Below are 13,166 nucleotides of genomic sequence, written 5' to 3'. Positions count from 1 at the left end.
CCTGAGGAGGAGGCGGGCCGCGGTGGGCAGCGCTGCGGGCGACACCCCCAGCCGGCCCGGCCCCTGACCCCGCGGGTTGCGCCCCGGCACGGCCCGGGGCTGCCCCGCGCCCTCCCGCCGCCGCCGCCGCCGCCGCCGCCCGCTGCCGCCCCTTTCCCGCCCGCTTCTCCCCCCCCCACTCCCAGCCTGGCTCGAGGCCGGGAGGTGCCCGGTTGCCCCCCCGGGCTGCCCGCTCAGCCAAGGGGCGGGCCGGCGCCCTCCTCCGCGAGGGCTGGCCTCGGCGGCGACGGGTACGGGACGGCGTCGAGAGAGGCGCGGAGCCAGCCAGCGCTCTCCATCCCTGCTGCCGGCGGGCTGCGTGCGGGATGAGCGGGGTGCTGCGGGGAGCCCTGCGGCGGCTGCGGCCCCCCCGCCGCGGCGGCCGGCCCGACCCCCTGGCCGCGGCTGCCCTGCGGCCCCTCGGCGGCGGCGCGGGCGCCCAGGGGCGGTGAGTGCGGGCCGGGCAGGGGCGGTGGGGAGGCGCGGGCAGAAGGAGCCGTTAACGGTCGCGGCCGCCGGCGCGTGGCCTCCGCACCGCCTCAAGGCGCGGCCCCCGAGGCTAAAGGTGCCTGGCCGGGGCGGTGAGGGGACGGTGGTGAGGGGAGCGGGCTCCTTCTGCCGGCCTGCGGTGCTCCGCCGGCTGCCGGTCGGGGTCACCGGGCCTCTCCCTGTGGGCAGGAGGCGCATCTTCCCCCCCCCCCCCCCCCCGCCGGCGCCTCGCATTTCTGCGTCAAAGAGCAGACCCAGCTGGCCCGGTGTGGAGAGATCCCTCCGGTTGTCTTCTGGGCCTCATCGACGAGCCGAAAATGGCCTCTCACACGGCACGAGCAAACGCCTGGGTGAACCGTGCAGTTCACGGGGAAGGTACCCCCCGGATTCTTATCAGGCTCCTGGGTTTGAAAGAAAAGGTTTGAAAGGAGCTGAAGGTCAGGTGAGTACATCTCAGGTTCGTGGCATGAAAGAAGCCCAAGAAAAGCTTCTGCGCTTGACCTTGATGACCACGAGCCTCAAAATTCAGTGGAGGAGCTGGTGTAAGTGTCTGACATCTGGCTGTTAAACAGCTTGCTGTTAACTTGCAAAAATTAATATGTAATCTCAAAAAAGAACACATGCAAGTGTGTGGTGCACCAAATACAGAAAACCTGTGGTGCCCAGTGTTCCTATTTATTTTACTTTTCATTCGTTGCCACATAGTGAATAAGCATGGTCCATATTCCTCCTGCACTTCCATTTAAAATGTCATATTATTTTATAAGAACTCCATTCATAATACAACTAATAGCTTTGATTTCTGAGTGGAGGATGGGTGGAAGGCTAGTTACACATTAGAAAGCCTTTTGCCAGAGAAGTTGCAAAACCAAATGTACAAGGAGGCGGGAGATAAAATTGAGTATTGATTAACTGTCCTGAAGGGAGAGATACTGTGGTTTCACAGTAGTCTCTACTGCTACTGTACTAAGAGTTCCTACCTTGTCTCATATCCAGAAAAATGGCTTGGTTTTTTTTTTTTAAATTTGGGATAAATTCTTGGATCTGGCTTGCTGCTTGGCTGTCAGTGGATGGGGCAGTTGAGAGGAGGATCAGATGAGACAGAGGAGAACAGGGCTGCCTATGGCAGCTGGGCTGGTTTATGCTGGCTTAAAGTGGTTGTGAAAATCCAGCCTGATACAGTAGCAGGTGTGAGCCATTGACAAAAACCTCTTTCTTTGTTTTGACTTCAGCAAAGTAGAACATGTCAGAATAGACAGAACATGAAAATAGATATTGTTTCATTGTTCATGAATACATACACAGATGTAGTCTGCTGACATTGGCTTTAGAAATGTATTTAGGAGCCTTACTAAGCAGACATTTTTTGAAGACTTTCTCTTTGTGTTGCGTATACTATAGCACTTTTGAAAAGCCAGGCTTTGACACTCATTTCAGGGGTACAGTTTCTTATTGAGAAATAGTATCTATGTATAAGGGTATATTGGACAAATAACAAAGATTTTATGTTGTGAGTGGAAGCTAAACTTGCTTTGGTTTTTTTTTGTATTACTGCTTCCTATGTATATAACCCTTTAAGGGCATTTACTTTAAAAGAAGAGCAAACAGGTTAGGTTTTAAGCCAGGTGTGTCTAGACTCCCAAGCAGGCACCCAGTTATAGTATGATTGGAGTAGTAAACAAAAGAGATGGACAGATGTGCAATTGTCTTTTTGTAACTGTGATACTTTTCTTCCCCAGGAAACAAACACCATCACCTTCCTTAGGGAAAGATAGAGCAGACACAGTGATCATCGGAGGTGGTTGCGTTGGTGTGAGTCTAGCCTATCACTTGGCTAAGGCTGGCTTGAAGGATGTTGTTCTGCTAGAAAAATCTGAGCTCACTGCAGGATCTACTTGGCATGCAGTAAGAAATGTTTTGTTAATCTCTCATTAACAGCAGTTTTTGTATCTAACGGTGGTGGAAGTTTCATTACCTTTATATTCCCTGGCTTTCCAGAGATTAACTATCTTGGTTATTTTATAGATACAAACTTTAGCACTGAGTTTTTTATAGATTGGCTGTATGAGTTTTTGACAGGTTGGTTCAGCTATCCATAGTACACTTTTCTCATTTGTAAAAATTGAGACAAATACTGCATTTTGAAATCACTATAAGGTAACTGTTAGTATTATTATACATTTTTGGCAATTAACTGGATTTAGACTTTAAACTTTGATTTAACTTGGACTTTTTAAATTTAAGGTTTTATTTCTAAGGTAATCTAATTTATACTGCAGTCTTTATCATTGGAAGTGGTTGCACTGGCATGCATAAACCAGAAATGTGAAATCTGGCATTATTGTATGTGTAATTATTTTTTATGTATGTGCCATCCTGAAAAAGAGGTGGTCAAGAAGCAGCATCAGTGCCCAGTTCTCAGAGAATATCACAGTCCCAGAAACTGGTTTTTATTAGAGACAAGAGCTTTATTTCCTGCCACTGCTGACATTACACAAAATCTTGGAGGAGCAAAGCTAACAGCTGTACACTGTGGGGTTTTTTTAAGGCTGAATGTCTGTACTCTGAGGAAAAGAACTAAAAAGACATACATGTAATAATGGCAGGGTGGGGACACCTCCTGTAATAATGCTAATCACATGGACATACTGGTGCACAACATGCATGTATGTAATTACGTATTTTCTATGTCAATGTCAGGAATAGGGAGTGTAATGAAATGAAATAAAGCTTGCCACAATAATAGATGCTTTTTCCATTCATTTCCATCTATGCTTAGCTGAAGCTGGGAGAATGTTACCCCTGCGTATAGCAATACAAAACAGTAAAAACCCAACAGTGTGCTGTCTCTAGAACTACTCTGTTAATACAATAGAGCATTTATGTAATACTTGTAACTATAGTATCTGAGTGCCTTTCAGGAACAAGTTAAGGAGGATGACTCAGATGAATTATATTTGATTTGCATCCTCATGCTCCTCCCTGGGGACGAAGTCTGAAGTTTGAAATGCTTCATCTCAGTGCAGATGTTTTGTGTGTTTGGGGCCTTGGTGAGAGAACAGTAGTTCAAAAATGAAATTTAAAAAAATCACTGCCTGAAACGTATAAGTAGGTTTATACTTCATTTTACTTGCTTTTCAACAAACAAAGCAAAAGAAAACACACTGTATGGAGTTAGGAAAAACAAAATTCAGTAATTACGTCTGTTTTAGAGTCATACTGCAGCTGATGCAGTTCAGTGAACAGAGCAACACCATGCATAGTGTCAGATCATGCGTCTTGTGTATTGAATCATAACTATGAAATGCTCAAACAAATACTTTGACTTAAGTGCATGAGTGAGGCACAGACTGAATTCTATTTACCCAATGCATATACAGAACAATATATGTGCAAAAAATAATGAAAATCACCTAATTAAGAAGTGATTAAGAAACCAAGATCATAAATGGGGGGTTGTTACTAAATGTTTCCTTTGTTCTTGTTGTTATACTCGCTCACTGTAGCTTATTGCTCATAGCTATGTAAAAGCAACCTCTCCTTCAGTATTTTTGCCCTCACTTCTTAGTGAATGCAGTAATGGAGCACTGAGTGAGGAACTCTGTTTCAAAGGTAGGGAGGGACAAGGAGCCCAGCAGAGAAAATGCCTGCACTACCACTACTGAGAGGGCTGCCTTGTGGCACTTCTTGCAACAAAATTTGATGCGATTAACACAGCAAGACACCTAGTTATGGAACAAGTTAAAATGGATAGCTATTAGGCAAACTACACGGTATACTATCTCTTTTCATTGAACTCAGTATTAGAGTGCTGTGCCTGAAGATGAAAAAGTTAATGATAAGTCTGTTTCAGATGATGAGAAAGATCAAAACTGTGACTGTGGGTTCTTTGTTATAGTAGGTACTGTATGTTCATCAGTGGTTTTCTCACAGTGGTACAGTACTAGATACAGATGAAAATTACACACACAGTTAGCACGTGAAATGGCACATAGTGTGCATAGTGTGCCTGCAGCCACAAATGTTCGAAGTCTGGTTCAGATGTTACTGTACTATACCACATTTTCCCTCTTTCACAGTCCAGTAAGTCCTGCCAGAGCTCAGGATCACATTTCATATAGATCATATTCCTGCTAGTGTTGCTGCCAAAACTCTTCCAATTCTCAGGTCTGAGATAAATTTGGCTGACTTTCATGTGTGTTACTAAAACAGCACAGAAAGTGTGTACATTTATATTACTGGTAGTAAGAAGATGTAGCTACCGGAGCAAGTACTGCTCATTTTTATACCTATCTAACCATGACAAAGTAGTGGTTATTATACGTGTATAAATTAGGTCAAGGCATAGGCTTTAAGAACTCTTGAAGTTGTACTATTCTGCAGGTCAGATCATTTGCAATCTTACTGAAGCCCTAGGGACTGAACAAGACAGATATAACTCACTCAGCAAATAGATTTTTTGTGTTGTTACTTTTTAAAAAGGTGTTTTCTGAGAAAATGTTTAACGTATCATTCTGTTATGTGATAATTTTTCTTGCAACATGCAATTGATTTTGCTCCTGACAGCACAGCACAAGACAAATAAAAACTTATTACAACTTGGTCAAATTTGCAAGAAGAGAGAATATAGGGTATAACAGTGTTAATACCATTTTCCTCCAGAATGCTAATTTAATAATGGCATTAGTATAAAATCTGAAACAGGCTGGAATAGAACAAAACTGGTACACAAACACTTCAACATATAAAACTTTCAACTATAAAAATGCTTTAAAATCTCTGTGTCAATTGTCATAGCAAATTGGTCATTCTTTGTTCATGTTCACCTACAGATGTTCCCCTACAATAACAAAATCTCTGTCTTACAAAAATAGAGCAAAACCTAGAGCAAATCTCCTTCAAACACAAGAGTGGTTCACCCTGAAACTGAGGAAAACAAGTAGACACACTGGGATGCCAGCTGGGCCAGATAGGGAGCTCATGACTGAATTCCAGAGCAAAATCACAATATATGGAAGGTAGAAGCAGTAAAAGGCTGCAAGGGGGCAATTTAGAAAAATTGCCTTGGCATGTGAAGTGGGTGTTAGGAAAGCCAAAGCTCAACTAGTGTTAAGACTTGTAAGGAACATTAAAGGCAACAAGAAGAGGTTCTGCTGCTGCATTAGTAGTAAAAGGCTGAACAAGGAAAATGCGGGACTGTTGCTGAATGAGCTGCGTGATTTAGTCACAGTGTACACTGATAAGGCTGAAGTACTCAATGCCTTCTTTGCCTGAGTTTTCACTGACAAGGTTTCTCAGGCCTCTGTGCTCTGGGCAGGGTTCAAGGAGAAGAGGAATACCAGCACTGGATGAGGATCAAGCCAGGGATTACTGGAAGAACTTGACTCATGCATACATATTGGACCAGATGAGCTGCATCCAAGAATGCTGCTGATGGCATTGCAAGGCCACAGATGTATTACCTTTGAAAGACTGCGGAGATTGGTGGAAGTGTCCAACATTTGGAGAAGGGCATATGTATGCATCTTTACAAAAAGCCAAAGGGACAAGCAGAGGATCTATAAGCCAGCTAGTCATACTTTGGTTCTTGGGAAAATCATGGAGCAAGTCTTAGATCTGGGTCCATAAAGGAGGAAAAAGGTGATTGGGGACAGTCAGCATAGATTTGCCAAGTGTAAATCATGTCTGACCAAACCTGATTGCCTTCTATGATAAAATGACCGAGTTTGTAGACAAGGATTTAGCAAGACTTTAGACACTGTCTCCCATAATATTCATGTATTCAGCTGAAAATGTTATGGTCTGTATCGCTGGACAATTAGATAGTTAAAAGACTGTTTGGATGGTTGGGCTCAGAGGGTAGTGGTTAATGGGTCATAGTCTACCCAAAGCTTGGAAATAAGCAGAGTTGCAGGGGTCTGTCCTGGGACCCATCCTGTTTGATATCTTTATCAATGATCTGGAGTAGGTGATGAAGTACATGCTTATCAAGGTCGCAGCTGACACCAAACTGGGAGGACCAGTCAATGCACTCAAGGGCAGGGCTGTCACGCTGAGGGACCCAGACAGGCTGGAAGGATGGAAGGACAGGAACTTTATGAAATTTAACAAGGACAAATGCAAAGTTCCATACTTGACCAGGGAAGTAGTGCAGTCTTTGTCCTTGGAGATTTTCAAGACCAGGCTGGAGAAAATCTTGAGCAACCTGGTCTGATCTTGTAGCTGACCCTGCTTTGAGTATGACATTGGATAAGGAACTCCTGAGGTCCCATTCAATCTGTTTGTTTTATTGTCATTATTTTATGATTCTATGATCTTAATTTTTATATAGTCCAGTCAGGTTATAGTTGTCTCTCAGCTGCACTCCTGAAATCAGAAACACTCATTATCTGAAGCCAAAAAGCATCAAATGCATTTACAATTCTTTTCTTCACTTAAAAATGTCAGAGAGAGAAGTTTTGATTTAATTCCTGCCATTAAATGCTCTTGAATATCTATGGTTTTATAGCTAACTTACCAGTGACTTGTGGTTCATTTGGTTCAAAATGACTTTACTAACAGTGACCACTAAAATGGAATTTTCCTACATATGGAAAATACATTACTACATTTGGAAAAACAACAGAACACCAGAAAATGTTTACAAAAATAAAAGAAGACAGTATAAATAATATCAGATGACAAAATTTGCAGGTACAAGTAAATGAATTACTCACAGGTTATTATACATGGCTACAAAAATGTAAACATTTCAAAGCCTAATTTAATTCTTTGTTCTGTATACACAGAAAAAAGTCCCTTAGGTATAATTTTTTAAGAAAAAAGTTTTAATTACAAATTTTGCAGTGAAACAGCCCTGGGTTTTAGTTTGAGGCAATTAAATTAAATATGTTCACAACAACATAATAGCACATGTATCAAATGAGATAAAAAATGCATTAGTCAAATATCTAGTCTCCAGCAGTGTCCAGTATAATGATGATCTGATATGATAATAAGAAAAGGACAAGCAGTATTTTTCCAGACTATCAATTTGGCCCAGGAACTTTCTGAATCCAGCATGTCTTCTTTGTGCTTAATGGGGCCTTTCGTAGATTTATCTCCCTCCCACAGATTTGTGTGATCACTTTTTAAATGCAGATTGTTGAGGTAATGAACAATACCAAACATAGGGTAATAGAGCCAAATTTATGAATAAAATACAGGCACAACTGAAAAATATAATACTGGTAAATGATTACTTTTGCACTTTTTTCCATAGGTTTATTTTGGCATTTCAGTCATGTGGTACACTATGATACCATATATAAACTTTAAGATATCAGAAAGATAAAATCCTCACAAAGAAAGGTAGGAAAAACTTTCAATACCATGGCTAGTGTAAAGACATACAATTAGTAATGCTACAGAGTTACCATACTCTTGCTCTGAAGATACTGAGTACCTGTTATCTCAGTCAGTGAGTATGATTTATGTTTTTTGATGGAAATGATATCTGAGTGTAAGCCATTTGCTAAGAGCAATTTGAAGCTAATTGTTTCTGAAGAAAAATATCCAGTCTTAAATGTGAAGCTGCACCAAGAAAGATGGGTCAGAAGAGGCAATGGTTTAAAAAAATGAGGATGTGTGATCTAATTCATGCAATATATGTTGCTATTAATTATAGAGTAGTGTAATGTTTAATAGGTTTTTAGCATAATTAAATTAATTTGAATTAAAATACATCTTTAAAGACCACTAAATCTTGCTTTTATTATTCATATGTATACACTTATTCCACCAGGTTTACAAGTTAAAGCCTTAAAATATGTAGTACAGAACAGAGTTGGCAAGTTAAAATCAAGACTAGTTAATGTATATGCATACTAGGCATCTTAGAAGGAAAATATCAAAACTCTACTATATGTGTTAATTTTCACCTCTGTATTTCCTGCTGTTTTTTTCTCAGAATGGCAGTGAACTCAAAGGTGGACTCTGGTGTCTAGCTCCCTTAAGTGAAGCAACCTTAATCTATGAATAAGTTCTATTTTAGTTAGCAAAATATGCACTATATATATGTGAAGTATTTAAATCAGTGTAGTTACTTGAAAGCCTAAGGTAATTTTGCATTTCTGTTGTCTTATATGGAGGATTAGTGAGATGTAAAACTCAGGAGATATAAAGACATATGCTTAACTTCAGTAGTGCTTTAATTCTGCTTTTTTAAAGTGCTAAATGTCTGCAGTTATGATTGTTATTAGATTGATGCAGCTGTCTCTATTGTAGGCAGGTAAACAGCTTCCTTAAATATAGAACAGTCTTGATTTTACCTTTGCATGAACCCAAAAGGGCTTGACAGCTTTCTAAAGTCAGACCTGATAAAATTATGTGCAAAATACATGTAGTAATTTCTTAACCTACATCTGAAATATAGCAATTGCTCTTTAACTGCCACATGAGACAACTGTTGAAAATAGAAGAATATTGACTTCCACCACCCTGCTGTTCATACCCCACAGAAATAGTTACTCTTATTAAGATCTGGTCTTTGTGAAGGTTTGGTTTCCCCCATCTCCATTTGCAAGAAGGAGAAGATCCTACTACAGGACATTTATAGTTAGTCAGTTGATTTAGTTGATCAGGAATGAAGTTGTGTGTCTTTTTGAAAAGATTTGAAACAGACAACTGAATAATTTAAGGAAGAAAGGAAACGATAGGAGCGAACAACTGCAGCAGTATCATGGGTTGAAAAATTTGATGAGAAAAGGCAGGTGGAAAAACATGTGTGCAGAGAAAAAGAATGCCGTAAGTAGGGAAAGGATTTTATTTTTATTTTTGTAGCAGTTGGCTCTATCCATGTGTTGCTTTTCTTTACAGTATCTTGACAGATCCTTTTTGAATGACAGTTGGAAGGAGGGAAAGAAGGCACTGCATTTCTAATCATATCTCTATGTTGTTGTTCCTATTTCTTATTTGAGGCTGGTTTAACTACTTATTTTCATCCTGGAATAAACCTGAAGAAAATCCATTCTTACAGCATCAAACTCTATGAAAAGCTGGAAGAAGAGACTGGACAGGTAATCTCCTTAACCTTTAAAGTATTAATTCAGATCAATACTAACCTCACTAATAGTCTTACAGAAAAATTTGGAGTTGACAAGTTGTGTGTTCATGACCATCATAAGGCTCCCTTTTTATTGAAATATATTCTTCTGCCTGCATAGTCTGGTGCTTAGTTACTAAATATTTTAGATGGTTTCCCAGATGCCTCTAAAGTTTAAGAAAATGGTTTTCATAAAACATCTCAGAGGCTCAGCAGACTGAGATCCTGCAACATTAGCTTGATATAGGAGTTAAAATAGCATCAAGGATCTGGAATGAACGGATTGATTATGATACATTCCTGCTTTAAACATGTCCACTTAAAAAATCATATGATATGATGCTCTCTGATCTTGAGAAGATTGCTGCAATTCTTCTCATCCCTTTCAGAGATGTGTTTTTATTTAGTGACTTAAGGAATGGGTATGCAGAGCAACACAGGAGTCATCTTTTTTTATCCGGCATCACTCAGCCATATAGATTTTGTTTACTAAGCTCATGCTTGCTTCATGCTGCAGCAGAAATTGCATGATCCTCACTGTACTAGTCTACAAACTTAATAATTGTAATTTCTTCTTTCTACTGCTTAGCCAGATAAAATACTACAGCAGATTATCCTTGTGAGTTCCACTAAAAGACTTATTCAGCCATATTAAAATCCTGTGTGGTAACACAGAAAAGGTGAAATAAATAGTGCATACCAGAAAGTGAGCATTCAGTGTCCAGCTATATAAGGATTTCTTTATTAAAAAGGCAAAAAAAGTCGGGTGGTTATTCATTGTGTCAATAAAGATGCTTAGTAAGTTAAATATATTCTGCAGTATATCAATAGAAAATTATGCAGGTGATAGACTTTTATATAAACTATTATATATTTTTGAGATTTACCTGATTCTATATTTGAAAGTGTATGAGTGCATAAATTCAAATATAAATCAAATCTTAATAAAAATAATATTATAATGACATTCAATAAAAGCTTTTTACAACTGTTTTGAAGATAGTATGTATTAACCTAGGAAGTTAATTTGATAAATTTTTTTTAAATTTTATTTTCTGTAGGAGTTTACATCTAAGTCCTGTTCCTTCAAGGGCACCTAACTTATTTGAATCTTTTTTCAGTCATGTTAGTTAAAAAATTTCTGTAGACTTCCCATAGCATAGGAACATTCATTTATGGAGAAAAGTAAAGGTTCTTTCAGTAATTCACTTCTGCTCTTTGTTTTAGGCTGTGGGGTTTCATCAGCCTGGCAGCATCAGAATTGCTTCAACTCCTACTAGGGTGGATGAATTCAAATACCAAATGACTCGTGCTGGTTGGCACCCAACAGAGCAGTACCTGATCACGCCTGAGAAAGTACAAGAGCTATTTCCCTTATTGAACATGGATACGGTAAAGAACCTAATTTTATGAGAAATAACTTCCATTGCATTTAAATAGTGGTCTATCAGATATGTAGACATAAGATCTGTTTCCTTTATACAAATTGTACTAGAAATTCTTTGTTTTCAGTGAAAAAAAGATGCATTATAAACTAAAATCAGACTCACATGCATTTTAGTGCATACTATATGCCAGTGTGCATAGTATTAATTATAATAGAGATATAATATTATAATATTAAAGCATAGCAACCTTTGATTGCATGGGAGAACTGAGCAATTTTACTTCCTTAGACCATTGTTAAGTTGGATAGCTGTAGCCTTGATATTATTATTATGTTTTGAAAATTTGTTGTGATTTGGCTCCTTAAGTTTTACTGAATTCAAGAAATAAAGCGGTTTTTAAAAAATTAGTTAATTTTGATAAATTTTATTTTCTTTCATTTTGTGGTATTTTGCCTCCACTTAGGTTTTAGCTGGCCTGTATAACCCTGGAGATGGTCATATTGATCCCTATTCTCTCACTATGGCCTTGGCTGCAGGAGCCAGAAAATACGGTGCCCAATTAAATTACCCCGTCCAAGTGACTAATCTGAACTCCCGATCAGATGGGACATGGGAAGTTGAAACTCCACTTGGAATAATTCAAGCAAACAGAATTGTGAATACTGCAGGTAGGATGTAACATAAGCATTTGTATATTCTTCAGATTTACAAACTAGCTGACATGGAGCATCTGTACTGAATTGTGTGGATTACAGGAATAAGTAATACATGTTTTTGAACATTCACCTGATTTGTGGTAAAATGTACTTTGCACATATTACTTTACAGTGTTGTGAAAATTTAGCTCTTATGTTAATTGTCCTTGACTAGGCATTAAAAATAGTTCTTTCTGGTTTGTCTCCAGCAGTTACTACTCAGAGTAACAGAAGAACTAGGGCATATGTAGAAGAGACCTTTACTCATCTACAGTTAGTTCTGAGATGAGTAGAAGAGAGGCTACTGTCTATGCATATTGTCCTCTAAAATCTTATGAAAGCTACTTAGAAAGGGAGATCGGATGTACAAATGAAGTAGAAATGTCTTCACTGTTTTTTCAAAGAGACTGAGGATTTGCAGCAAGTAAGATATCCCTGCCTATTTCAGTATTATCTTTCCCTAAGATTTAACTCTATCCACATATCCTTGAAACAGAAGATTTTTGTTGCCCTTTGAGTAGTATTTTAAACATGCACTTGGCTTAACAATACATTTTTTTATGTAATAAAAATTACCTAACTCAAAGGCGCTTGTATTTACATATGCAATTTTATTCTTCATTGTGTTAAAGAAACCGAACTGATGTTTCTGCTTCAAAGAGCTTTTGGCCAAGAGTCCCTTGGATTTGTGTTTGTTTTCCTAAAAAAGTTGATAGGCCTAAAAACCTGTATTCAATCTAAATTTCACTATTTTTATGCTGCTTTATAGAAGTTATAGAAAAATATATTACTGGTGAAACTGTTGGCACCTCCTACATGAAATGCGTCTTCTGCTTCCTAGTAGAACACTTTCAGTTTTCAGTTGTTTGAAAACACGCTGAATATTTACCATGTGGATGAAATTTTTTCAGACTCTGTCTCAAACTGAGTCATGTCTGCATTTTTAGGGCATGAGTCTTTCATACATCACATCTCAGTGAAAAATCAGGCTTCAGTAGGAAGCTGTGATGGCTCAAGAGGACTTTCTCTTCTTGCTCAGATGGGACAAGTGAATTGAGAGCAAGGATATATATGTCTTTAAAATTCCTTTCTACATCTGTGCAGTGGAAAAGAAAAAAGCATCTATTTCTAGTGCAAAGCAGATAAAATGAAGAAGTTCAGTGAAACAGGGACTCTTCTTGGTGGGTAGAATAACCATGGCTCACAATTGGAATTATGAGCTAGTTGGACTGGAAGGGGACTAGACTGGGACAGTGAAATGCTTGGGAAAGGTTCCTCAGGGGGGTTGGGAGGACTGGCAGCAAGTGGAACACTTATGTGGTGCTAGAGGACTTGCTCAAACCTGGAAGGGACTGTGGAGATGGCAATAGTGGGGATGACACCATGGAGAAGGATAGTGGAAAGGGATCTAACATTTCATTAAGGGAATGGGAGATGGAGCTTTTCAGACAAAAAGATGAAGAAGGATACTTG

General features: G+C 39.4%; 1 protein-coding gene across 1 annotated transcript in view; it reads left to right on the top strand.

The window, feature by feature from the left end:
• The first annotated feature begins 365 nt into the window (after window positions 1-365).
• Window positions 366-13,166, top strand: part of DMGDH (dimethylglycine dehydrogenase) — a 44,674-nt gene continuing 31,873 nt past the window's right edge. Inside the window, exons 1-5 of the mRNA XM_049794408.1 lie at window positions 366-487; window positions 2,268-2,433; window positions 9,486-9,584; window positions 10,838-11,002; window positions 11,462-11,666. Coding sequence (XP_049650365.1) covers window positions 366-487; window positions 2,268-2,433; window positions 9,486-9,584; window positions 10,838-11,002; window positions 11,462-11,666 — 757 coding nt within the window. The remainder of the gene's footprint in view (window positions 488-2,267; window positions 2,434-9,485; window positions 9,585-10,837; window positions 11,003-11,461; window positions 11,667-13,166) is intronic.

Source organism: Accipiter gentilis, chromosome Z (assembly GCF_929443795.1).
Source record: "Accipiter gentilis chromosome Z, bAccGen1.1, whole genome shotgun sequence".
Lineage (NCBI taxonomy): Eukaryota > Metazoa > Chordata > Aves > Accipitriformes > Accipitridae > Astur > Astur gentilis.
Note: the sequence above shows the minus strand (reverse complement) of the source record. Positions and strands in the feature narration are given on the sequence as shown.